Source organism: Empidonax traillii, unplaced genomic scaffold (assembly GCF_003031625.1).
Source record: "Empidonax traillii isolate 1590-97213 ecotype Southwest subspecies unplaced genomic scaffold, ASM303162v1 scaffold7:size3022706, whole genome shotgun sequence".
NCBI lineage: Eukaryota > Metazoa > Chordata > Aves > Passeriformes > Tyrannidae > Empidonax > Empidonax traillii.
In genome coordinates, this window is record NW_020955200.1 from 1728972 (window position 1) to 1756687 (window position 27716).

The following is a 27716-nucleotide window of genomic DNA, read 5'->3' on the forward strand; positions in this document are numbered from 1 at the left end:
CCCTGACACCAAAAAGATCAACAAGCACTCAAGAATATAGAACAAATACCTGTCCTTTGAAACAGACTTTTGCTACTGCCTCATCTTCAATAGCATTCTAACCTTTCTTCTTCCACCCACAAGCAAATCTAACCTGAAGCAAACCCTTATACTCCTGGTCTAGATTCCCTTCTACAGCCACTTTAAAATTCCCCCCATCTGCTTTAAAATACCTATATCACATCAGACAAAGTTTGTCAGATTATCTGTTTGCCACTTTCTCTAACAAAATAAATTAACCCTTTCCACTGAAAGAACCTGTGAGCTTCTGGGAAACAAAGTATGTTTCAAAATTATCAAGTCACTAGAAGCATCTTTTGAAGGCAGCCATGGCTATATATATAATTTTACTGGCACGAACATATAATCTTTCCAAGTCTGTGATTAAGCACCAGCCAGCATCAAAGATTTCCATAGGTAATTCAAAACACAGGCATGGAGTTCTCTCTGGTTTCATAGTTCATACTGGTATAAAACCTGGTTATCTACTAACTTAGTGATAGCTACCTGTCTTACATGATTGTGGTAAGTCCCATGGGCTTCATGGAATCCTTTATAGAGAAAAATAACAAATATTGCAAGTTTAGGTGGATTATTTAAGCACATATTTTGAAAATATCTTTACAAGGGTCAGATGAGATGATAACACTAGAAATTACAGGAAGTGAAAACAGAAAATATAAGTCTGGAATAAAAACCTTAAGAGGAAGAAAGAGAGCAGGTTTTATTGTCCATCAGTGTTACTATTTCCCTGTGCCCAAGATACAGTAAAGAATGGCAGCAACAACAGTCAATCCATAAAAGCATGGCATCATCCTTGTTATTTCTTTCTTTCAAAAAAAAAATTTGCCTCAGTTGCCTAGTGGATGTCCTCGTTCATCCCCATGCATTAGTTTTTATGACAGGACTTGCATTACTGTTTTCTTCTAACAGAATGGGAGACAAGCAGCAGATGCTGGTTGTAATATCATCTCTAATAGCAGCTGTTTCTGTGCTTCCTCACAGGTGTTTGTCTTCCACATGGCTGACAGCTGAATTCTGTTCAAAAAGGATGATTAAGACTGCAATAGGTACAAAGCCAAGTTTCCTCTTGAATTCTTTTCTTTTTCCTGCTGTGCCTCATGTGGTTGGCAGAGCTTTTCCATTGTGGAACAGGGGTTGCTGGAAGTGAATTCTTCCTTAGCAGACAGGCTTTTGTTCAGTTTTGACTCCAGGCTTCTAGCCCAAACTCTTGAGCAATCTTCACTGAGAAACCTCTGTGCGTCTGTGGTAAGATTTTTTTTTTAGAGTTTTCTAGTCTGAGCCAATTTGTAGTACAGAGATCCATTTTCTGAAAGACTGTGTTCTGTGCAAAGATTCTTCAGTATGAGCCTTGTGCTAGCACATTCTCTGAGATTTACATCACATTAGGCTTTAGATTTAAATGCAAATAAAATTGTTCTTAGGTTTATATTTCTTTGGGCAGACTAATTGTGGAACAAATCAGGGAGGCATACTATATTCTCACATCTCTTGTCTCTTAATTAATTAATCCTTCACTTATTTTTCCATATGAAGGGGTGTAAAAATAGTGTTTACACATTAAATTTTTATTTCTGAATTCTTCTCATCCAAGTTCAAAACATTTCTAGCCAGCCTTCACCTAACAGCTGCTTTGGTTGAATGTTTTGATGAATTGTATAAAAATTGTATGTGACTTCTGCTGCAGTTTGCACTTTGCTTCTTTTCTAGCCAAAAAGAGAGGAGTGAGGGTTACAGAGTTTCCACATTTCTTAATCTAACTGTAAGCCCAAAATGCACATTCACAACTCTTCTGCAGAATGGCAAGGAAATTTTACAACAGCTACAAGCTCCTGGGTAGCAGGTTTGTTGTTAGCATTTTCAATTCTACCTAAGATGCTTGCTTTTTTCTTTAAACTTGTTTTTCCCATCATTATTCCACTTCAAGAAATTCATCTGCGTCTGACCCTCCCTCTCCATACTGCTACATGTTTTTTTATCCTAAAATTGTTTAATAGGTGACCTTTCCCTGGACTTAATCTCCTATAAATTGCCATATCCAGACTTGGAGTCCTATTTTTAAATATCTTGACAACATATTGCTTTTACAGACACTTCTATTTTCTGTAAGAATACATGAACGTATCAATATCTCAAATATCATAAAAACACTAAACCATAAAGAACAAGCGAGAAAAGCCACAAAACAGAACTTCAGCTGATTCATGGCGGACTTGATTATTTGCTTCTCAAGTTATTAAAAACGCTGTTCCTGTGTTGATTATCACTAAGATGAAATGTAGCAACTCCATTTGATTTATAACACTGAGGATACAAAAGATAGTAATGCTTACCTGATATCTTTTAAGCTTTTGATATCTTTTGTTCTTTTATCCAGGATAAGGACAGATGTTTTTTGAATCAATGGGCTGCACTGGGGTATTAGACAGTGTTCCAGATGGAAATCCTTATTCATTTATATGAACTCCTGTGTTGCTTCCCTTGAAGAAATATAAAGAGTCACATATTTATAAGAGCCCATAATGCTAAAGGTTTTATTTGTTCAATTGACTGCTGCTTATAATTACAGCATGACAGAAAGTAACAGACCAACATATTCATTTTTTAGTGTATAATTACACCCTGACCAAGAATAGTTGGAATTACTATGGGAAGAACCATTCAGCTATACTGTTGAAAAGAAAAATGGAGTCACAGAATGTTTTCAGTTGGAAGGGATATTGAGGATACTCTAGTTCTACTTCCCTTGTCATGGGAAGGAAAACCTTCTAATAGGGCCAGGCTGCTCAAAGGCTCCATCCAACCTGGCCTCAAACACTTACAGGGATGAGGCATCCATAGCTTCTCTGGGAAATCTGTTGCAGTGTCTTACCACCCTCACAGTAAATAATTTCTTCCCAATATCCAATCTAAATACATCCCTTTCTTTCAAAGTCACTTCTGCTTGTCCTATGTTCTTTTTAAAAGTGTTTTTTTTTAAAGTCCCTCTTCAGCTCTCTTTTAGGCCCCCTTCTGCTACTGGAAGGCCATTAGAAAAATCTTTCCTCTGATCATATTTGTGGACTCCCTCTGGATATATCCATGTCATTCCTCTGCTGAGGACCCCAGAGCTAGATGAACACTACAGGTGGGGTCTCAAAAGAGTAGGGTAGAGGGACAGAATCACCTCCCCTGACCTGCTGGCCACACTGCTTTTGACACAGCCCAGGATGGGGTTTGATTTTCTGGACTGTGAGTGCGCACTCTCCACTCATGTCCAGCTTCTCAACCACCAACAACCCCAAGTCTTTCACACCAGGACTGTTCTTGGTCCATTCTCTGCCCAGACTCTATTTCTGCTCAGGACTGCTGAGACCCAGGTGCAGGGTTGGCCTTGTTGAATTTCATGAGGTTCACTCAAACCCACCTCTCAGGCCCGTCCAGGTCCCTCCAGTGTCATTCCTTCCTCTAGCATGTTGATTGCACCACACAGCCTGGTGTCATCAGTGAACTTGCTGAGGGTGCACTCCATCCCACTGCCCATGTCACTGACAAAGATATTTAGCAGCACCAGTCCCAAAGTTCCCTGAGGAAGCCTCTCATCAGTGGTGTCCACTTGGATATGGAGCTGCTGCAACTCTCTGAGTGTGACCTTCCGGTTATATCCCTATCCATCGAGTGGTCCAGATGTCAAATCTGTGTCTCTCTGGTTTAGAGACAAGGTTGTTGTGTGGGGCAATGTCAAATGCTTTGCACAAGTCCAGGTAGATGAGGTCAATCACTCTTTCTTCATCCACAGCCTCTGTAATCCCACCATATAAGGCCACCAAATTTGTCAGGCATGATTTGCAATCAGTGAAGCTGTAACCAGTCACCTCTGTACTTTCTGTGTGCCTTAGCATAGTTTTCAGGAGGATCAGCTCCATCAGTTTCCAAGGCACTGAGGTGAGACTGAGTGGCCTATAGTTCCCTGGAGCTTTCTTACTTCCTTTATTTCCTCACTTTCCTTTTTTAAAACAGGGGTTATGTTTCCCCTTTTCCAGTCAGTGGGAACTTCACTGGACTGCCATGACTTCTCAAATATGATCAGTAGTGGCTTAGATACTTCCTTCATCAGTTCCCTCGGGACCCACATAAGCAGCTGATTGGATCCCATGGACTTGTGCATCTTGAGGTTCCTTAGACTCCTTGAACCTGATCTTTTCCTACAGTGTGCAGTTCTTCATTCTCCAATCCCTGCCTTCACATTCTACAATTTGGGTGGTGTGACTGGACAACTTATTGGTAAAAAAAGCAGCAGAAAAGTCACTGAGTACCATAGCCTTCTCCATCTCCTGGCTAACCAGGTCTACTGTTGCCTTCTGGAGATGGCCCTTATTTTCCCTAGTCTTTCTTTTATCACCAGTGTACCTATAAAGCCTTTTTTTGTTGCCCTTGATGTCCCTGGACAGATTGAATTCTATTAGAGATTTAGCTTTCTTAATCTAATCCCTGGATACTTGGACAATTTATCTGTATTTTTCCCAGGCTACCTGTCCTTGCTCCAACCCTCTGTAGGCTTCCTTTTAGTGTTTGAATTTGTCCAGGAGCTCCATGTTCATTCATGCAGGCCTCCTGACATTTCTGCCTGACATCCTTTTCTTTGGAATGCATCATTCCTGAGCCTTAAGGAAGTGATTCTTGAATATTAGCCAGTTTTCCTGGGGCCTTCTTCCCTCCAGGGCTTTAACCCACAGCACTCTAACAAGCAGGTCTCTGAAGAGGTCAAGCCAGCTCTCCTGAAGTCCAGGGTAGCAAGCCTGATATGCTCCATCCTTGCTGCCCTAAGGATCTCAAATTCCACAATTTCATGGTCACTGCAGCCAAGCCTGTCCTTGAGCTTCACATCCCCCAGCAGCCCCTCCTTGCTGGTGAGAACAAGGTCCAGCACAGCAACTCTCTTTGCTGGCTTCTCTATCACTTGGAGAAGAAAACTATCATAAAAGCATTCCAGGAACTCCTGGGTTGCTTAATTCCTGGCTGTGTTATCCTTCCAACAGATATCGGGGCGGTTGAAGTCCCCCATGAGGTGCAGGGCTTGTGAACACGAGATCATTCCTATCTGTCTATAGATGACTCATGTCACCTGTCCCTCCTCTTCCTTTAATCCTGACCCACAAGCTCTCAGTCAGCTCCTCATCCATCCCTAGGCAGAGCTCTTCGCACTCCAGTAGGTCATTGACATAGGAGGTGACACCTCCTTGTCTCCCCTGCCTGTCTTTTTAAAGAGGAATATACAAAATACATAGAATTATTTTTTTCATGATGGTGTTCTTGGCCTTTAAAACATGTTCATCATTATGAAGTAACAATATTGCTTAAAATGCTTTGAAACAATTTCTGTAGAGAGTGATTTTATTTGACCAACTACATATAGTTATAGAGACTAAGTTATTAAGTGTTGTCATGGTTTAACCCCAAGTGGCCACTCAGACCCCTGCAGCTGCTTGCTTCCTCACCCCTCAGTGGGATAAGGGAGAGAATTGGAAGTGTAAAAGTGAGAAAACTTGTGGCTTGAGGTGCAGACAGTCTAATAGGCAAAGCAAAAGCCACACATGCAAGCAAAGCAAAACAAGGAAATAATTCACTCCTTCACATGGGCAGGTAGGTGTTCAGCCAGCTCTAGGAAAGCCAGGCTTCATCATGGATAAGAGTGACTTGGGAATACAAATGTTATCTCTCCAAATATCCCTCTCTTCCTTCTTCATCCCCCAGCTATATAAGCTGAGCATGATGTCGTACAGTAGGGAATATCCCTTGGGTCAGTTGGGGTCAGCTGTCCCAGCTGTGTCCCCTTCCCAGCTCCTTGTGCACCCCCAACCTACTGGCTGCTGGGGTGGAGTGAGGAGCAGAAAAAGCCTTGTCTTTGAATAAGCACTGCCCAACAGCAAGGAAAACATCCCTGAACTATCAACAGAGTTTCCACAACAAGTCCTGAACCCATCTCCATAATAGATACTGTGAAGAAAATTAACTCCATCACAGCCAAAATCAGCACGTATGTTTTATAGCATATTGTAATTACCATAAATCTGAGTGAATAAAAGTGCACATACAAAAGAACAAGTCTTTGTTTAATCAGGTAAAGGGTAATAAGATTATAAAAATTCAGCCATGACTGTGAAAAAAAAAAAAAAACAAACAACAGAACAAAAGGTGAGCCACTGGGAGGAGTGCTTTCAGAAGGATGTCTGGAATCTTCAGATTCTTCATTTAAAATCTGGCCAGGACATCCTTTGAATTTCCTATCTACTTCAGTGCAGTCAGCCTTTCATTGTCTGTTTCTTCCTGGCGTTTTTCACCATTCCCCTGATCTCTCCTCTTCACAAAGTCCACTAAAGTCCAGGTTTAGACAGAGAACAAACAGGATCTGGTCTTTCACAGACCCTCAGTGCTCTAAGTCCTAATGAAACTGAAACCATTGGAATGGTCCTACTGTCTCATCCCAGCACTGTATGCTGTGTAACAGGGTTGGTGAAGGCACCTGTCTCTGGAGAGAACTGGGAGCTGTTAATGTCAACCAAAGATGAGATTGCTGAGAGCAGGTTACATTTGCCACAGATGTCAGAATACAGAAAAGTCAGACCATTTACCATGGAGTAACATTTCTTCATTTCCTATGGAGCAGCTTTTGCAGAAGTACTTGTAAGCCTCACTGCTGGAGAGCCCTGGAACCTGGAGTGTGGTTTCCCTGCTGAACTGTAAGCCTAATCAATGTGGAAGCCTTGGGTGCTGCAGCTCATTCTGTTGAGATATGTCTACATTATGTAAGGTTGAGATTGCCACTATTTTATTATAAACTTTTTTAGCTTTATGATGTCCATTCATCACTGAATTGAAAGAGTTCGTTTGAAAGTAAGAAAAACCTAGGCACAGAATATACTTTAACCAAAAACTGAGAAGAGCAAAGGAAAGGAGTAATGATTTTAAGCTGAAAGAAGGTAGGTTTAGATTATATATAAGGAAGAAGATTTTTACAGCGAGGGTGGTGAAACACTGGCACAAGTTGCCTAGAGAATTGGGAGGTACCCCATCCCTGGAAACACTTAAGGTCAGGTTGGACAGGGCTCTGAGCAATCTGATCTAGTTGAAGATGTCGCTGCTTAGTGCAGAGGGGTGGACTAAATGACCTTTAAAGGTGCCATCCAACCCAAACCGTCCTATGATGCTATGGTTCTATGAAAGTTGTAGTGACCAAGAGCTCCCTCTTGTGTGTTACAGGAAGAGCAGAAGGTCCATGCGTGCGTAGGTCTCTCGGACAGTGCGATGCGGGCAGCCTCCCGAATTAAAAACAAATAAGCAAACAAATAAAAAACGAAAATAGAAAATAAAAGGGGAAGGGAGAAGGACCCAAACAAACAAACAAGTTAACAAATAAACAAAAAACTTGACATTTTGAAACAAATTCTTATCCGTATGACCCTCTTACTTAAAAATATATTTTAAAAAGACGTAGAAAATCAAAGGACTGTGTTTTCATGAATACAGGTTCACAAATTCTTCTCGTCAATAAGACTTAGGACTGATTCTGAAAGAGTGCATGTGGGGTATTTCAGATGGTAGCTAAGGTCACAGCTTTCCAAATAACTCCCTTCTTCTGATTCCATGATGGCCAACTTCCTGCACTGCAGCAGCTCTCAGTCTGTTTCTCTGTGAAGCTGTACATGTGGAAGTACAGTAAATACTTAATTTTGGGTGGACCCTAATTTGGTTTTCATCTAGAACTTTTACTTGAATGTGTTATTTTCTTGGTGTGTGCTGTTTGGACATGTTTTGGCTCTTATGTAATTAATTAATACAGGCATAAACAGTAGCACACTGACTTTTTGGACTCAAACAAGCTCATTTCTTCTTCACTGCAGTTTTGAAAACAGGAGAACAGAGGTTACAAAATGCATTGAACCTTGAAAAAAAGGATAAATTCAAGCTGTTTTCAGGTCTGGTGATTTTTTCCTCCACAGCATGACTTTGCACAAATCACACTAAAACTGTGTGATGAAACTGTGTTAGTATACTTGACTGCACTTCAAGCGTTTTTTAGGGGTGCCAAAGTTGTTCAAGGCTGCTTCTGAAAGTACAAAGGAAAGTGAAAAAAAAAAAAAAAAGATTAATTTGTATTATATCCTAACTGGCTTATTTTAGTAATTTTAACCTATCTGAGATTAAACACTGCACTGGAAAATAAAGAAGAATTAATGTCTTCATACTGTGATAGATCAAGGTTTACTATTTATATAAAATCTGTTAAAACAAGTCCAAAGCAAAGGTGTTTAAAACTGAGATACTTAAAATGGTGAAGCTATACCATGCAAACTAGTTTGAGTAGTAAGATAAAGCCTACTGTGGAATGAACTGTGAGAATTAAATTAAAATAGTAAAGTGTATTTTTTAACTACTGCAGACAACTAGATTAATGGAAATATATGATGACCACACTGACTAATAAATTTTATGATAACACCTTTCAAAACCAATACTAGGGAGGACTGCATATTAAAGGACTGTAAAGGTGAAGAACAGCTTTTTCTGTTTTACTACTCAAATAACAGGAAATGTTATTTGAGTCATAGGATCTCATTTTGTCTGCTTGAAATTCCATCCATATCTACAACCTCTAATCTGGGCGAAAGGTCTCTTACTTCCTCAGAAGAAAAGATCTGAAACTTGACTCAGCTACTAAGCAGAAAAGAAGAAACACACCTGAATTCCTTCTACTTTGGAAGTTTCTTTGGTCTTTCTACATTTGCTTTCACCTGTTTCTGAAAAAATTAAACAATAAAATGAATGCTTGTTTTCTTCTAGTCTTTGACTGAGAACTATGTTCTAACTTTACACTTAAGGTAAAAAAGATTATATAATAAAATTATATATCTATGCGTGCAAGTTTTGGGAAAGCTGGAATACAGAATTCTACTTGAAAATACTCTGCTGTTTAGGGAATTGGGTATTGCTGTGACTAGAGTGTACAAGAAATAAACAATTCAAGCCAGTTTCAAGCTGCAAAAAAAATTATGAAGTTCATAAATGGTTCAGGTTGCTAATAGCTAGTTCTCAATTACTATCATGATTGCTACATATACAAAACCACTAGTCATCAAAAAATCTATCCCAGATGAGCTGCAAGTACACAATACAGTGGAGTTGATGCCATGCAGTGAGTGCTGACGGCTCCATTGCTGGTAGTCCTTGGTCACCAGGATCAGGATAACCAGGCTTGAGAGCTTCTTGCAGGCAGTTGCCTTCTTCACTCAGTTTATGTTTTATACTCTCTGATTCCAGCCCAAAAGAAAAGGAAATTATCTCATTTGTTCTTGCTGACTTATTTTGGGGGTTGGGATGTCTGGGTTTTTGCTTATTTTGCAGGTGTCACCAGACACCTTTCTTGCCTGCTCTGCATCTTTCTCCTTCTGTTTTGTTGTTTGGTTACAGGTTTCCAATTGTAATTTCTTAGGTAAGCTTCATTTTGCCCATTTAGTGAGGCTTTAAGAAAATAGCCAGAAAGAATTAACTAGGAAACTGTGAGCTGTACAGGATCATTTCAGCTGCTGTCAAAAATCACAGTCTTCCTGAAATGTATTTCTTGCCACAGGAAGGAAAAGGAGATTAGGTGACACAGGTCCTATGAGCCTGTAGTCACCCATTTAAGGAAAATGGCTGGAACTGCATCATATCGCCCAGATATAGCCTGCTTTTGAGCCATCTCAGCTATCAGCCAACACTTAAATGCAATCTAAAACTAAAAAGTGTGTTTAAATAAAAGCAGCAAACATCTGAAGATTAACTGTAGATGGATAATCTCTGCTTCAGAGGTGGGGTGGGTACCTGGTAAAGCATCTGCCATCTCACTTTAATCCACATCTGCAAACCTATTAGAGTCCTCAACATATGAATTTTGGGTACCTCTGCCCTGTGAAATCCACAGTCCTCAAACTGACGCCCAGGTTTCTTATGCAGTGTTGAGGGTGAAAATCACAGGTTTAACAAGCTAACAGAGGACTCCTCTCTTCAAGGCTAGAGGATTATGAAGTAGCATCCCAGTGTGGTGCCTCTTCTGGCAATAGGTACTTCATGAAGGTTCAGCCCCTTTTCCAGGGGAGCAAAATGGGACACCAGATCTACTCCATTACAAGCTCATGCTCCTGCCTGAGCTATTGGACCCACATTTTCTTTTTCCTACTCCACCTCATTTGCCACAGAACTTAACATAAATATAATAAGGATGGGGGTTATTTTTGATTTCTTCTTTTGAATCTGTAAACTGGGAAAGGCTGAGAAAGTTGGGGCTGTTCAGTCTGGAGAAGGGAAGGCTGTGTGGAAACGTTCCAGCACCTGAAGGGGGCTTATAGGGAAGCTGGAGAGGGATTATGCATAAGAAATTGTAGTGACAGGACAAATTATAATGGGTATGAACTGAAAGAGGGGAAATTAAGTTAGATATTAGGCAGAAATTTTTTACTGTAAGGTGGTGAGACACTGGAACAGGTTACCTAGGAAGTTGTGGATACTCCAACTCTGTCAGTGTTCAAGGCCAGGTTGGATAAGGCCTTGAGCAACTTGGCCTAGTGGGATGTGTCTGCCCATGGCAGGGGTCGTCGAGTCTGGATGATCTTTAAGATCCATTTCAACACCTTAACATTCTGTGACAGTATTTACTAGAGTAGAACGTGAAAGTCGATACTGCTGAAGACACCGTGTGCCCTTTGAGGGGTTCTTTATCTCTCTGGAGCACCGAACGTCTCAGGATCTGCGAAACAGAACTCTCCAAATCCCTCCCTCTCCACTCCGCTTCTCGGAGGGCACCGAGGCTGCTTTTCGCCGCACCAAGCGCTCGGCACAGGGCAGAGCCCTGCCATCCCTCTCTCCCGCCCCCTTCTTGCCGGACACACGTCCGCACATCCCGGAACCGCTCTGGGAAGGCGGCGCGGGCGCTTCCGGGTGGCAGCAGCGCGTCCCGCCTGGGCCCCTCGGCCACGCCGCGTCCCGCCCGCAGCCCCGGCCGCCCCCGCAGCTCCCGCGCCCCTCCGCACCCCTCTCGCCTTCCCCTTCGCCGGGCGATGCCGCCGCAGGGCTCCCGGGGACCGCTGCCGCCCCTGCTGCTGGTGGCGGCGCTGGCGGCCTGCGTGGCGCGGGCCTCCGAGATCACCTTCGAGCTGCCCGACAACGCCAAGCAGTGCTTCTACGAGGAGATCGCCCAGGGCACCAAGTGCACCCTCGAGTTCCAGGTAGCCGGCCGGGAGGCGCCGCCCCGGGCGCGGGCGCCGCACGGGCCCCGGCGCCGCACGGGCCCCGCTGGGCGCGGCCCGAGGCTGGGCCGCTGCCGGGAGCTCCTGCTCGGCTCCGACGTTCAGAGACTGTCTGGATCCAGTGAGGAGTTTCCAGATCAGCTGCCGCGGGAAGGCTTCAGTGTAGTGCAGGGCTGAGTGGGACACGCAGAGCTGGCTCTGAAAACTGGATAATGATGTCTGTGTCCTGGTCGTTGCCGTGTCGCGTCCTGCCCCAACAGCGCGGAGAATACCTAAAGCACACCCACAAGGTGCCGCGAAATTCCCTTCTGGTTTGCGGAGCACCGACGGGATCAGCACAGTGCATCTTAACGAGCTGATGCTTCGTATTTCAGAGCACAGTTCAGATTGGGTTTACGTAATAAACAGTAAAAGGGTGATGGGACAAGGATGCTGTACAGTGTCACTGTTTTGGTGCCTGTGAGTGTATCTGCGGGCTTGGAGCCTTTCAGTCTGGCACTTTGGCTGATGAAGTCACTGACAGTAAAGCAGCAGCATCAGAGAAAAATCGTCCGTGATGACAGAAATCATAGTTACCTTTGAGGGTTGTTGAAGGGGCTGTGTAATTTTGTAGGCTGACTGTTCTTGTTGAAATTCTGCAGGGTTTTTGTTTCTCAGTTGCTGCCATATATTGGTCCTTGTTACTCTGTTTCACGTGTTCTAGCTCCTAGGTGTCTCTTTCCCCGCCCAAATGCTTCTTGTCCCTGCCTGTTTCTTCCATGAAGTCCTTCATGTGCAGTACTTTCCCTACAGTTTTGAATTGCATATCGTTGTGCAGATCAGCCTGCTGTTACCACTTTTTTTTATGACCAGAACAGGAGTAGCATTGCTAAAAGAAAAGTCTGGATTTGACCAGCCACTGGTAGACTAAAGTGCTGTGTGAATGTCCTTTGGCAGTGTGTCTTAAGGGCTGACAGGCAGCACAAGCAAGCTCTGTGGGAAGGAATTCCAGGGGAACTTCAAAGCTCTAGCCAATCTTTACCACCTCTATGTAAACTGACACTTTCAGGGTGATCCAGCTGAATGCAAGTGACTTTCATGTAATTGGTAAAAAGCACTCCCTGGTCAAGTTGGAGATTGTATTTCTGAAAGGAAGAGCTATGTTATTGCTTACCAGCTGGATACTTTTAGAACTTCATCTTTGTGGAAGAGCTGCTACTCTAGTTTGTTATTTCAGTTGTATCATTAAGGTAATTGTTTTAATAACTTGGTAGCTCAGTAAACTGATGGGAGTTTAAACAATGCTAAGTGGAGTGAAGTTCGTATACACAGATACTAAAATATTTCAGTGATTTCTGCACACATATAAAATGAATATGTCTTTAGATATAAGTCTCTTCTTCTTTCAGTATGCTTTATCTTAAAGCTAAAAAGTTTGCGGCAAGTGTAAAACTGCTACTGTAAGAGTCATCAGAACACTGAGTTGTGAATACCTAAACCCTCAGTTAGGCTTTCTGTAGAATCCGGGTAGCAATACTCTGTACACTAACAATAACCAAAGCTTCAAAGAAACCTTTGAGTCCCTCGGAGGCATTATCTAGGTGTGATGTTTTTTGGAAGCACTTCTGTGTCTTAACTGTGCAGGAAGGAGGCAGCAGGACCCTCAGAGCATTCCTCTGTTGAGGAAGACTGGACAGATTTAAATTCTTGTTTTAGTGGTTTAACACCATTCTTGCAGCCTAAGGCAGCTGATATAGTTGGGCAGATACTCTTCTAGCATCACAGAAAGGAAATGTCTTACTGCATGTTAGCAGAGGCACTGATTCCATGGAGGACTTGTTTATACAGCAAATGGTTGACTTGTTACAGTAATGTCTTTGCTGTCCCATTGAGCTTCATTTGCTGTAGCCTTTGCTGTTGTTATTTATAACAAAATAACTAAAATTGCTCTCTGAATGGTTTGAAAATACAGTTGACATTACATATGCTGAACCTAAAGCATTTTTTATTATTTTCTGTGTCTCCCATAGGAAAATAATTTTGCATACTTGCTTTGAAAGTTTTTCAGATTAATGCATTATATTTTAAAGAACTTGTCAAAGCAAAAAGCTTTGCAGTGCTGCTTGACAGATTATGCTTCTTAGAAGAAATGCATAAATATCTATTTTGCTAAAGATACCATTTCTTTGTTTTTGTTCTCAGGTCATCACTGGAGGTCATTACGATGTTGACTGTCGGCTGGAAGATCCTGAAGGCGTTGTATTGTACAAAGAGATGAAGAAACAATATGATAGCTTCACATTTACTGCATCCAGAAACGGAACATACAAATTCTGCTTCAGCAATGAGTTCTCTACTTTCACACACAAAACTGTGTACTTTGATTTCCAGGTTGGAGAAGATCCACCGCTGTTTCCTAGTGAGAACAGAGTAACTGCACTTACCCAGGTAAACACTGTTGTGTTTGACAGAAGATTTTTTTTCCAAGTTCAGCTACATTAGGTAGCTACACCGCTTTTGAAAATAAATGGATTGGAGCTCATAAAATATTACAAATTACTACAAATAAGCTGTCTTTTTAAAGATAAGATTTTTAGAACACAGGACGGAGCTGAGAAGGGATCGCTAAGTGCTTAAGAGGAAGTTAAGGCAGTAACATAAACTTAAGGCCACTATTGTTTGGGGTTTGGGGTTTTTTTCAGTGTTGGTTTGTTTGGTTCATTGGGGTTTCTAAAGTTTCTAAGGGAACTTCCTTTTAAGGCTTCAGTTTGTGCCTCTTGAAATGTGGATTTTGCAACTAGATATTGGTGGAATAGGGTTTCCAAAATTTCCAGACTTTGGAGAGTTTTTTGGGGAGAAATACGCATGTAACTACCCTTCTTAAAATGGAGAAGAAAATCACAGCAAAATAAACAAATTACTAAAGTCATCTGTATTTAGCTGGCTTCTAGATGTATGTCCTTTATAAGACCACAAAATGTCAGAGCATCATTGTTACTGTATTTTCAGAATTTGACAGTTTTGTACCACCTCTACACAATCTAAATACATCAAAACTTCCTTTGGAACACTTCATGAATTGCTACACATGTCCTTACATTGTAACCATCACCAAACCTCACTTTAAGCAGCAGTTAAAGAATGCTGGATGTGGTCGCTGCTGTGCAAATCTAAACTCAACAGTATAAATACCACTTCCCAAATGCCAATATCATTTGAATTGACATCACACAAGTCTTCAGTAACTGAGGTTTGTAAAGAGTAGATGAGTTGCTGTGAATTCAGTTACAGCTCTTGCCTCTTCCTTCTTGTCACTTTTCTGCATTGCTTTATTCTGTGTTCTGATTCTTGATAGTGGATATCTCCATCTCTTTTCCTTCTTTGGTGAGAAGGTTCTTTTTGCAGTTCTCTTCAGGCTTGTAGCATGATCAAATTTGGGCAGCCTTTCATGGGGACAGTTAAAGGTAAATCCCTAACACCAGAGTGACCTTGTGCTTAAATCCCTTATGCAGATTAGGAGATTTATACAATATATCAGTGAGACCAATGGCAAAACTTAGTTTAGAAAAACTGCTCGTGAATTTTGTTGAGAAGAGTATCTTAGACTTGTTCAGTCACGTCTTGAAAGTCATCAGCTTGAAAATATGATTAAACACAAATATAAGTGACAGTTGTTGTTTGAGGGTGTTAAATATTTCCTTTTATAATAATTCATGCTGTTTGATTTTCAGAAATACTTATTTTTAACCATAAAACAGAAACCTAAGTTGTTATTAGGAATTAAGTATTTTGAGGATCCATTGATTAATCTCTTGAGGAGTACTTTTCCTTACAGAAGATACCCTGAAAATGGACAAGGTTTATATAAAAAAGTATCTAGGCCTTGGAAAACTAGTAGTACTTTTTTAATGAAAAATTACAGTGGAATTGGGCAAGTTGGTAAGTATTTTTATATGAGTATGTTATGGAGCATTTGGGAGCAATGAAAGGTCACAGTTGTCCCTCTCTAATCAGTTTTTATATATGTCAGTAAGAGAATGGTCTCTTGACAACAGAACAGACACTGTACAACTTCAGTGAGAATTAAGCAATGAAGAATGTTGTACTTGTGAAACAAGCATTTAATATTTACTGTGTGCATCTTAATGTTACAAGCAACTGCTTCTTTTTCTGTGGAATTAACAGCTGGGGGATTACTGACATTTCAGAAATGTTTCTGATGTTCATTTTGAACCCAAATATGTATGAATTTAAAATTTGTTTAGCTATTCTCAGAGCCTGTTGTTTTTTATTAGATCTGCAATTTTACCTGCTTCTGTACTTATCAATGTCACATTCTTGTGTGTAAAGTTTGATCAACATAAGTTAAATTTTACTGTATTTGCAGTATTCAGTCTGACATTGGACTGAGTTAATCCTTAGCTTGCAAAGTTATACACCTCCTAATTTTAAGTATCAAAGCACGAAACCACTGGCAGGGTTCTTAATTCCGTTGTGTATATTTGTTTCTCCAGATGGAGTCTGCGTGCGTTTCAATTCATGAAGCTTTGAAGTCTGTCATCGACTATCAGACTCATTTCCGCCTGAGGGAAGCACAGGGCCGCAGCAGAGCAGAAGATCTGAACACAAGGGTGGCCTACTGGTCAATAGGGGAAGCAATCATTCTTCTTGTTGTTAGTATTGGGCAGGTGTTTCTCCTTAAAAGCTTCTTCTCGGATAAAAGAACCACAACAACCCGTGTTGGGTCATAACCAGTAGTGGTTCATGGTGTGTTACTCATCTCTAAAGATTAATGGTTTTCCAATTAATTGTAGGTGCAGAGGATCTGAATATATGCAACACTCAAATGTGTATACCCCTCATCTTTTAAAAATCACAAACAGACCCAAAAAAGTTATGAAAGGGACACATGATTTGAAATATTTTTAAAGATACTTTGGAACTTCAGTGTTTTTCAATTCCTATACTAAAATATCTGCAATGTTCAGCTTTTCTTTATTTCCACTGATATTAATCCAAACCAAGTTTGATTTTTACCAGTAAGATTAACCATCTACAGTATAACATTTATAAGTAACCCAACAGTCTAGTGTCTGAGACATGATACATATGAAAATTTGGTTTGATTTTAATTTTCAGGATGAATGTCTTGGATATGATGAACTGTAGTGCACTGTTTTGATTTGCTGTTAAAAAAATAATGCAATGGTACCCCTTGCTTATTTGTAAAATTGTCGAAAGATTGGCACTACATTGTGATGCAAATTCTTCATCAGCCTGGAAAGTCTCCATCTTCAGGATTAGCTCGTTTTATACTTGATTATGATTGCTTAAACATACATTCTTCTGTGATAAAATAAACGCATTTTCTCTTTTGCAGTGTTTTACTGAAGAAATTTTAAGCTGAGACTACTCAGGAAATCCACTTCTGTATACAAAGAAAATCCAAATTTACCAGTGTATTTAAATAAGATGCAATAGAATAGGGAGTCTTGTAACTTTGTCACTGAAACCATACAGTTTCTGTACTCATATTTACTGCTGCTGCTTTTCAGATTAAAGACCAGAAGTAGTTTGGTTTGTTAAGCAGCACAGCATGAGCACTGGACAAGGCTATATTCTGTTAGGCACATAAAAAGCATTTTACTAAATTGTTTTCCTGTTAAGAGCGCAATTTGATATTGATTCTGCATAGCACAAGTGCTGTAAATTTTCCTCTGTGTGGTGCACTGAGACAAGATGGTCTCATGCCCCTAATTGCCACTCCTTTTTGCTAATGGTCAGGAAATGTTCTAAATATTTCAGGTTATTTTTTTGGTAGAGTTAGAGTTACATTGTTTCCACTGCTCGTTTCTTCAGTAGCTTAGGTACTGTACAGTCCTGTTTTAGTTGGTTGTGGAAGGTAGTAAATGTGTGTTTGTACCCACAGTTTAAATTGAGCTGGTCATAGTAAGGCTAAACTTCAAATGGTTCTGGAGGAGTAAGTAGACTGACCAATTCTTAAATGCACACAAACTAAACTAAAGTGAAAAATCTGTCATGAATTACTAGCTAAATCAAAAGACACTTGAACAAGTTCTCGGCAAGCAGAGAAATAGTGCCCTTGTTAGTTGTCTGTATTACTGCTAGAAGAATTTTGAAATTATGTATTCAGGTGACACTTGAACAGTCTGAAAAAGTGATCTAAGATGACTTTATTTTAAAATCTTGTCATGGCTGAAGAAAATAAAAGTAGCCCTACTCTGTTGTGAACAGAATGACTGCTCTTTCAGAAACTGAAGGAAAACCTCAAGCAGTTCAAGAGATGGTCAAAAGCTTAATGTATGTAAAATTCAGGATTACATGTAAAGTTTTGCTCTCCTATGCTGAATTTTAAATACTGCAGTCCCATTTTGGGATTCCAGTTTCCTGGAAATAGACTCACTAACACGAGAAAACAAGAGTCTGCTCTTGTCTTGTGCTACAAGTCTGTGCCTGCACACAACATTCTTGATTGTACCTATATGCTTTATTCTTGTGTTTTAGCAGCTGATGTTCAGTACTTCTTGTTTTGCATTGCACACAATAATGAAGCAAGTGGTACACTCTGGGTGCAAGTGTCAAATGAAAACATGATTTAGTTTTGATGGTGTTCACTATTATCTTCTGGAGTTTGAATATTAGTTATGTAGCTTTAACCACAACAAAAGCATTTGTATTAAAGCTTGAAATGTGTTGGTTTTTTTTCCACTGAGTTGTTCTGTGTGCTGGCAAAATTGGTAAACAATCGTATAGAACGGATGATGGTCAGCCATCGCATACATGTCTTTTTATTCTTTCACAATGTTTGAATGTGTGAAGTGGGACTGTTCAGCTCAATATTACTCCCACTGCAGAGGTTTAGTGGTCTTGACTTTTACATTGAAGTTAGGTGTCTGAACCAATGCTCTAGTATCCTGCTGCACGTCATGCAGCAATAGCTTAAAAATGCCTTTATTTTTGTGTTGTTAAAAACTTGGCACAAATACACGTTTAAACATAGCTGTATATAGTTTTTAAAATAACTGACTGAATAGGATATAATAAAACACATGCTAACACGCAGTGAGTGAGGAAGTGCATTGTGACTTTCGGTTAAAGCTGCACCTTTTTAATACATGAACATTTTGATTAATGATGTGGATACTCAAGTAAACACTCTGCGTTAAAGGGGATATAACTGTGTTTTTAATTGCTAAAGGCTCTGGGTTTCAGCTATGCGTTGGATGTTTTCTGTTTACAAGACTTCTTTTCATGTCCTTAAATGTCAGTTCTTTAGTTTGGGGGTGGGGAAAAAGTGTTTAGTTTGAATGACAAAAAGCAGACCCTGTGAATATTGTATGGGGAAATAAAAATTAATATATGAATGTTGTCTGATTGTTTTGTTTGCACATGGGATTGGGCAACATTATTCATCAAAAAAGCTTTGAATCATGATTTGAGTAGTCAAGTTGTATTTTAACGTATTACAGTTAATCTGCCACCTGACACTTGATCATCACATCTATTGCTGGACATCATGAAATGTACAGGTTCACTGTTGTTCATCATCAGCTGTGCTTAGCAAGGAAGTGTTTTTCCTGTCTCTTTGCTCACCACATTAGTAATGCAGGCAGCAATATTCATAAATATGTTCCTGTTGGAGTAGAATTCACAGTATTTGCCTACAGATGCTAGGAGTTAATTTGGGACCTGCTGCATCTTTTCATAGTTCTGTGGATACAAAGTTATGGGGTCAGCTAGAAAGGTGCATGCAATTAGATTTCCCCAATGATGGGATATAAATTTCAAATATATAGTAACTAAATATCTGATTGGAGGTACTTTATATTGTGTTGCTTAGTTAAGTTTTAAAAACCGAATGCAGTAGGCATCATTGCTTTGTGTGGGCACCTTCCAAAATGACTCGTTTCTTGCTGTTTATGTTTCTCCTATGTCCGTTGCTTTACAACCAAAAAATCCCAAGACTATTTATACAGTACTTGGATTAAAAAAAGCTTTTGTCTAGAAATATGGGTAAGTTCTCTTTCAGTGATGTGTTATTGTTATGGTCAAGTAGTTGTCTGGGGCTTTTTTTGGGTGCACAGCACACAGGATTTTAAAATAGCTTAAGTTGTGCTTTGAAGTGCTTTTCCTACTGAAAACTAATAATCCTAAAAAAAAAAGAAAAGTAGACAAAGCGAAAAGATGAGTCAGTGGATCAGGTGGCACATATGATGATGATGATGAAAGCTTTTATCAAGGAGGAAGTAGAAATGTGCTCTGGACAGCTGCGAATTTCCTGGCCCAGCAGGTTGCGCAAGGGCACAAGTGCAGCAGGGACACTACAACCTCGGTTTTGTATGACTTCTGCAACAGCAGCAGTTACTGAAAGCAGTTTTTAAAGCCTGACCCTGCAGTTCAAAAGGTTTTAACACATTTGTGTGCAGAGAGCTGGCATACTGCACCAGCTTACTCTAGGAGAGTTTCTGTGCTCCATCCGTGAGTGAAGTTCATGATTGAGATGGATTCTGTTTCACAAGTTTCCACAGCTGGTACTCTCCATCTCTAAGGGAAAGCCATCTTCCTGTATATTAACAAGAACTCAGATTTACACTGTCTGATGCTACTCTGGAGTAATTGGTACTGACTTCTGAGGCTTTTGTCCAGATTGACTCTCAGATGTTATCAAAGTGTGTCTCCTTGTCTCCTAATTCTTACTCTTGATGTGTAAACAATTTGTGCCCTTTCGTTTCTTCCTAATTGGGCTTACCACAGGAATGCTCATACGAAATCCCCAGTAAGGGAAGCATCATCTAATGTCAATGATTATTTTAAACCAAGTCTTAGCAATCCTCATTACCTTAATTGAATTATTTTCCTCAGCCACTGAAGTAGGCACTCTGCATTTGCAGCTGAATGAGTGCTAATCCTGCTTGATAGTGAGACCATGGAGATACTTTTTGAAGTGATTGAAATCTTCCAACATCACCTGATTTCTTGTTATTAAAAAGCAAACCAGCAGATTAAAGTCCCTTTTCTGAATAGCTCAGTGGAGGAGCCATTCTCCAGGTGTGAGATGAAACCAAAAGTTTAACTTGGTTAATAACCAAAAACCTAAATAAGATGGTTTCAAAGTCTTTCTCTCACATTCCTCCCCTTGACTTCCAGAATCAAGTTCCAGAAAAGCAAGGTTATGCTGTGTGCATACTGAGGGCACTACTGATTTTGATTAAGTGTTGTGAGACGAGGGGAAGTGGTGACTCAGCTCAGCTCAGGAAACATTCTGGTTACTTGACAGAAGCAGCACTCAAGAGGTTCATCATTTGTATTAAAAAGCTCGTGCTACACACCACAGAGCAAGATCTTATGTAAGCATAAAGTGGTTTTACTTTGCAGCACTGCTAAGCAGATGGATTTGACTCATACGTTCTCTCTCACTTGCTTACAAGAACCAGGACACGTGCAAGTGGCCTGGGCAGCATCACTCATGTACAACACTTGATTTTAAGCAAGTGGACTGCCTTGTGTCCATGTTTTATATTTCTTATTGCTAAAAGCTGTTTTGCTGATGAACTAACTAAGGGAGTTACATGGAGTATGCTGCAGCTTTGTTGCCAGCCTCCTGTGTTCAGGATAGAGACTCCTCTGCTGATGAGTCATCTGCGCTGTGGTTTTACCAGAGTGCAGAAACTGATCTTGACAGGAATGCCACATTCCTTAGTTCCAGTGCTGATAATTGTGGGTTCACTTATCAGTAGAGGCCACTGAACAGAACTTCCTAAATACTTCTGTGGTCTGAATCTCTCACTGTAAGATGCTGCCCAGCTTGGAATGCAGCACATGAAAGGCAATACAGCATGATGCCATCCCTTCAATACCCCGCATTTTTCAGGTGCACATTTCATAGCTGAATATATTTTGTTGGTGTTCCCATGAGAAGGATGCCTCCTACCAGACCTGTGACAGGGTATGATTAGTTAGCAGCTGCATATCTGGGAGTACTCCTGGTTTGGCAATAACCTTTTTGTTAGGAATACAATTGGTTCCTATCTGTGTCTTGGACGTTCTTTCTGAAATTTTCCTGGCACCAAGGGACAGACCAGGGATTTTCCTGGCACCAAGGACAGCAGATTTTTTCAGACCTGCTTGCTGTAAATGAATATTCTTTATAAATTGCCAAAAAGAAAGTATATTGATATATATGATGTGCAGAATATGAAGAACTGAGAAGCAGCATTTTCCTTCTGGAGGAAATCAAACATCAGGAAGACGGGTTTGGGAATGTTAATGTATTGATACCAGACAAGCTTTTTTGACACAGCACTGTCTTTCGCTCTGATGTTCGAAGAACAAAATACCAGTGGATGTCAAAGAATTATCTCAACAGAGACTGAAAAAGGCGTAAGAGAGGCAGAAGAGAGGGAGGAAAGAAGAAGGAAGATTGAGGGAGGAAGAAAGGGAAGGAAGGAAAGGAGAAAACGAGAAGACAGAGCGGAGAAAGGAGCCTATGTGCTGGGTTTGGGAGGCTTGAGGCGTGCCCAGCTTGCTCTCTATGACCAAGAGGTACTCCCTCTTCTGGGATGCAGTGGTCTTCGGCCACTGCTACTCCCAGCACAGGTTCACAATGCAATCTGCAAAGGGCAGCTGGAAGTCACACCAGAATCAACTCTTTCTAATGCATATTGGCACTCCCGTGTTAGGAATTCAATGAAAAATTGCCCGAGGGAACTCGGAAGGAACATGTGTCAAAGAAGCATGTATCAAAAGATCGAACCTGGAAGGACAGTCGGCTGCTGCACGAGGGGAATGTGAAGAATAGAGAGCGGTAACCAGGAAATGTAACCGGTGAGATGCTCTGCCTCCCACACAACCTGTCAGTGTTACAAACCCCAAATGATTCTGCAGTTCTGTCTGAGAGGAGACAGCCTCAAGCTGCACCAGGGAAGATTTAGGCTGGACATTAGTAGGATTTCTTCACAGAAAGGGTGATTAGACATAGGAATGGGCTGCCCAGGGAGGTGGTGGAGTCACAGTCCCTGGAAGTGTTTGAAGAAAGACAGGATGTGGCACTTGGTTGTTGACATGGTGACGTTCGGTCACAGGTTGGGCTCGATGATCCCAGAGGTCTCTTCCAACCTGGCTGATCCCGTGATCCTGTAACAGCTGTGGCACAGCGCACAGACCGCATTCTGCACAGCCAGACGTACCGATGGCTCCCTGGGGACAGCCCGGCACTGGCAGGGCCGGCAGGAGGAGGAAAAAGGGGGGGAAAGGCGGCTTTCCTCCAAATCTCTACAGGGAGGCACAGCATAGAGGGACTGTCAGGACACGGAGCTGTCGCGACCAGCCTGCAGCGGGAGGGGCGGGGCGGGGCGGGGCGAGGCGGGGCGCGGCGCGGAGCGACCGCTCTGCCATCCGCTCGCCGGGGCTGCCGAGCTGGCGCGGGCGCGCGGCCCGTCACGTGTGCGTGCGGCGGCAGTGATTGGTCAGGTCTGGCTCCGACATGGCGGCGGGCGCGGTGTCCAATCCGTCCCAGCTCCTGCCGCTCGGTACCGGCGGGCACGGCGGGCTGGGGCCCTCTACGGGCGAGCACGGCGGGCTGGGGCCCTCTACGGGCGGGCACGGCGGGCTGGGGCCCTCTACGGGCGGGCACGGCGGGCTGGGGCCCTCTACGGGCGGGCACGGCGGGCTGGGGCCCTCCGCGTGTCCGGAGCGGGAAGCAGGAGGGCGGGAGCGCGACCTGCGTCGGGCGGCGGGTCCCGCGCGCGCCCCGGGGGCATTTTGGAGTGGTGTGGGAGGGCGGGCGGAGTAGAGGGGTGTAGGGACGATGGGTGTGCAGGCGTGTGTTGGGGGGTGTGGTGGCGATGGGGGTGTGCAGGGATGTGTAGGGCGTCTGTGAGTATGGGGCTGAGGCGGGGGGTGATGGGCGTGGGTGTTAAGGTGTGTTGGGGGCACAGGGGGCTGGTGTGGGGACGGGATGTGTTTGTAAATAAGCACAAACAAGTTATAAGGCGCAAGAGGGTGCTTTGTGCGACGTACGTTTTCGCGTATGCTTACAGAGCTGGTGGACAAGTGCATAGGATCACGTATTCACATCGTGATGAAGAGTGACAAAGAGATCGTCGGGACTCTTCTGGGATTCGATGACTTCGTCAGTATCCTTCAATGGGAATTCAAGGCTGCCCGCTTCGCTCCTTTGGCTCAGTTTGTTTATTGCTTGTGAGAGTTTTGAGATCACTGGGTAGAACCTTTTTATATGGATCAGTTGTATTGTTCTGATATTTTCAACTTTCAGGTAAAATCACAGTCTAGTATAAACTGAGAATAGTATTAAATGCTTTTGCTTTAAAATTTTGGGCCTTGTTTTCCTTGAAACTGGATTTTCAGATATGGTGTTGGAAGATGTTACAGAATTGTAAGTATTATTTCTTTTTGCTCTTTTATGTTTGGTTTGCTGAGGCAAAATACAGTGTAAGATCCGTAAGCAAAATGTTATATTCTTGGAATACTTGCTAGCTAACCAGTTTTTCTGTGCACTGAAACCGTAGAGTAGGGTGATCTGTTCAGGACAGCCGTGTCATAGGGTAGCTATTGCATGATTTATACTTGTAATGGGGTTCCTGATTTGTAGTTTTAATTTTGATTGTGTTGAACTTTCCAGTTATTTGTTTGCTTTTACATTTCCTTAAGGCCTACGCAGAGATTTAAAAAGGTAGGAAAGTAAAGGATAAGTGTTTATTACTTCGTTATGCCATGTTGATATGTGGCACTTAAGAAACTGCCAGGCTTTAGAGGGTGAACACACATCTTCATGTACTGAGTAGAACAGATCTTTTTTAAATGTCAGGTAGCTTTCTTTACCTAGGTGGTCCATTTATCAAGATCACACTGCAGTGTGGCTGATTTATATGTTAGTTCCAATAAGGAACTAACATGGAGATTTCTGCATTTCTGTGATCAAAACTGAAGCTGTTGTCACCGGTTCTGTGTTCTCACTTGCTGTTTCTAATCCTCCTTCAGTGAGATTACGCCTGAGGGCAGAAGAATCACAAAGCTAGACCAGATTCTGCTCAATGGAAATAACATAACAATGGTAAGTTATCATTGCTCAAAGGCTGCATGTGTTGATTTTCTGTACCTGTAAATCAGCAATTAAGTTCCACTACTCTAAGATGAGCTTTCCAGACAGTTCCACTGCATCAAGAATTTTCGTGTTGGAAAACTGACCCTACTGCTTTACTTGTTACATGCTGTGATTTACAAAAGAATAATGCAAAGACCACTAATTTTGTTTTTATGAATGTTTTTCTGGTCTTCATGTGTGAAGGGAGTCGCTGATTTTGTCAGAACCATAGAATTGTTAAGGTTGGAAAAGATCTCCAGGACCATCCAACCTTTGACCGAACACCACTGTGCCAGCTAAAGTGTCACGTCCAGTTTTTTCTTGAACACTTGCAGGGATAGGGTCTCCACCACTTCCCTGACCGGTACATTCCAATGCCTGACAACCCTTCCAATGAAGAAATTCCTCCTGATATCCATCCTGAGTCTCCCCTGTTGCAACTTGAGGCCATTTCTTGTCCTGTCAGTAGTTGCCTGGGAGAAGAGGCCTAGGAGAAGCTGGCTACAGCCTCCTTACAAGTAGTCATAGGACAGCTCTCCCAGGGGCTTTTAGCTCCAAAGCGGTTGCCTGTGCATGTGGGTCAGACATACCCACGTTCCTATGTGTACACATGTATTTGCAGCAGTTTGGATACTGAGATGCTCACTGAGTTATTTCATGATCATGATAACCATGTGGTGTCCCTACAGCTACAGCTTTACGTGCTTTGCCAAAAAATATGGAGGTCTGTTGGATTATACCAAATCAAAAGCACTAGGATTTTTAGTTTATCATGTGCTGATGTGTGTAGATCAGTACTGAAACAGAGATTAAATGTTGTGATTAGGCATCCCTGAGTTGAATTCTGCAACTTCCTGGATGCCACACAAGCAGACCCAGAGTGGCTCTTTTGCTTATCTGCATAGATGGCCACAAAGCCCAGACTTTGGACACAAGTGTATTCCTAATTTTGTAGGAAGAGGAAGGCTAACTTGAGTCTTGGTTCTGTATGAGTGAGAAATTATCTCCATTTTATTGTTTTACTTTCCTTGCACCTCTGCACTTTGTGTCTGAGCAAATGCCATTCTTGACTTAAATCCTAAGCCCTTTTTCTGCATTGGTTTCTGTTCTGCATCCATACAGGACAGCACGTGTTCTGACTCCTTGTATGGGGTGAAATTCCTACCATTCAGTTAAGCCGATGGTGTGCTGCCCGTGAAGGAGAAGATGGTGATTCTTAGAGTGCAAATTTTCAGCAAGACATAGATACATTTCTGCATTAGATCTTGGGTCTATTTTGGGGACACATCTTCCCATATCAGGAAGTCTGTGCTTTAGAATTCTTCTTATTTTGCTCCCAAAATCAGGGAAGCTCCTCCTCTTTAGAAATGCTCAGCTGATTATGACAAGATAAGGAATGGATATATTTTTTCCCATGTTTTTCTTTTATATTTCTTTTTCTGTTGTTCAGTTCTTTGCTTTCTTCACAAAAAAATGCTCTGCTAACTTACTCCCTGCTACCTTTTTGGTATGTGTGTCTCTTGCCATAACTGACTTTCTCTGTTGTGAGAGGAAGATAATACTGAGTCTAAAAACCACTTTTGTGATCTACCATGAAGTCTTTATATACTAAAATGCTTGTTGTAAAGCAAGAGCTGTTATGTATGGGTTTGTAAAACTCAACTCTATGGCACTAATACAAAGATGTCTTACTCTTTTATAGCTGGTTCCTGGAGGAGAAGGACCTGAAGTATAAAGTGATGCAGTTGTCATCTGTGAAGACATGTTATTCATACATATTTTATATATATGGGTGTAAAATCTAAATAGAGATTTTTGGATAGAGGTGTGTTTTGGTGTGGATTGTCTGCTTGCTGTGTTTATACACTTGACATTTTACAAAAGACAAGGATTTTGTTGGGAAAGGTGCTGATGGCAATGTTGACTTTGTAAGTTGAAATCATGACTTTCTTGTAAAGACACACAAACCTGTTTTGAATAAAAGGCTTTCTTTTTATTAGTTACTGCGTTCTGTTATGTAAGTGCACAAGTTGGATAATTTCGTAACTAGTTGATGGAATAGCAAAATTACTGTTAGATCTCAGTTGCCATCAGTCTTCAGTTTTTTTACAGCTATCACCTTTGTTTCTGGCCCAAGTCTATATAATACACAAGTCATGAGCGAGGAGTTGCTGGTCTTTGGCACATAGGCAGACCCTGAGCTAGATGTTTTGTTTAAAGGCTGCTTTGGGCTGTATCACTGAAAACCATGTGGCAGGTGCTGTAGAGTTCTGAAAGCCCTTCAAACTGGGTGCATCCATTTGATGCTCACCAGCTGGCCTTGGGGTTCAGGTCTCTTGGACTTCTTTTGGTTGGTGGATATACTTCCCTATAGGAAAGGCACTGTAATGGCAGTTGGCAAGCAAGAACAGACAGACCAGACCTGGTGGATGTTCATGACGTAAAAAAGGCTAAATCTTCTCATTGATGTCAGTGGTGACTCTGCTTTCACCACTCAGTGATGCTGTGTACACTCAAATGGGGAGCTGCCTGTGCCTGCTTGCATAGTTCAGAGCACTCATTTTAAGGTAAATGTGTTTTTTTGGCTGCATCTGTTCTCCTTTGAGGTAAAAACTTGACAGATATTGCAAGCTACTGTTACAGGACAATTTATGTAAAGTAAGGAACTGCTGTTTTGTTACAATGCCATGCTACCACTGCAGTTTATTCTTCCATAGTACACCTCTCAACTGGCTTCCATGTGTAAATGTCTTTGAAAAATAGTCACAGGTACCTGCTCTTACTGCAGACAAGGAGGGGCACAGCGTGGGCTCACACAGACAGGATGTACTTTGCCTTCCCAATACCAGAAGGAAAAAAGAGTTGAAGAAGGGGGCTCGAGAGCAAGAGACAGCAAGAAAGCTGCTGTAGATCTTTCTGCCTTGCTTCAGCTGACAGAAACACTACCTTTTGCTAACTGGGCCTGAGCCTCTTGCTGTAGCCTGTTAAGGGGGGAGAGGGAGTCCCTCCCCTATCCCAGGGAGTGTATGACTTCTGACTCAAGTATTCTGAATAAATGATTTGCAATTGCAATGTTTAGATTCTGTGGTGACAATCTATACCATTTACTCTCTGAATGTTTTTTTTTTCTATTGCCATATCCTTTTCCAGCATTTCTTAAATACATATATTAAAAAAAAGTATTTTTTTAAACTTACATTTGGTTGAAACATCATCTGCTAGAGTGTTTGTCTCAACCACTTTCTTTCCTAGAAATGAGTTGAGTCTTCTCATTAGCACACCAGAAAGATTTC

General features: G+C 41.7%; 2 protein-coding genes across 2 annotated transcripts; both read left to right on the forward strand.

Annotated features, from left to right (window-relative positions):
- The first annotated feature begins 11090 nt into the window (after window positions 1-11090).
- On the forward strand, window positions 11091-18685 carry TMED7 (transmembrane p24 trafficking protein 7). Its single transcript, XM_027881681.1, has 3 exons — window positions 11091-11300; window positions 13503-13748; window positions 15815-18685. Exons 1-3 carry the CDS (start codon window positions 11133-11135, stop codon window positions 16049-16051), a joined length of 651 nt encoding a protein of 216 aa, XP_027737482.1. The 5' UTR covers window positions 11091-11132; the 3' UTR covers window positions 16052-18685.
- Window positions 18686-22729: 4044 nt separating this feature from the next.
- Window positions 22730-27495, forward strand: LSM5 (LSM5 homolog, U6 small nuclear RNA and mRNA degradation associated). Its single transcript, XM_027881728.1, has 5 exons — window positions 22730-22849; window positions 23360-23455; window positions 23688-23715; window positions 24321-24393; window positions 26126-27495. Exons 1-5 carry the CDS (start codon window positions 22804-22806, stop codon window positions 26156-26158), a joined length of 276 nt encoding a protein of 91 aa, XP_027737529.1. The 5' UTR covers window positions 22730-22803; the 3' UTR covers window positions 26159-27495.
- Window positions 27496-27716: the final 221 nt, after the last annotated feature.

Excerpts from the sequence above, each read along its gene's own strand:
- TMED7 (XM_027881681.1), top strand. The coding sequence starts at position 11,133 with ATGCCGCCGCAGGGCTCCCGGGGACCGCTGCCGCCCCTGCTGCTGGTG. Across the intron at positions 11,301-13,502 it reads AGTGCACCCTCGAGTTCCAG|GTCATCACTGGAGGTCATTA; the intron begins GTAGCCGGCCGG and ends TTTTGTTCTCAG. Across the intron at positions 13,749-15,814 it reads GAGTAACTGCACTTACCCAG|ATGGAGTCTGCGTGCGTTTC; the intron begins GTAAACACTGTT and ends TTGTTTCTCCAG.
- LSM5 (XM_027881728.1), top strand. The coding sequence starts at position 22,804 with ATGGCGGCGGGCGCGGTGTCCAATCCGTCCCAGCTCCTGCCGCTCG. Across the intron at positions 22,850-23,359 it reads GTCCCAGCTCCTGCCGCTCG|AGCTGGTGGACAAGTGCATA; the intron begins GTACCGGCGGGC and ends GTATGCTTACAG. Across the intron at positions 23,456-23,687 it reads GGGATTCGATGACTTCGTCA|ATATGGTGTTGGAAGATGTT; the intron begins GTATCCTTCAAT and ends CTGGATTTTCAG.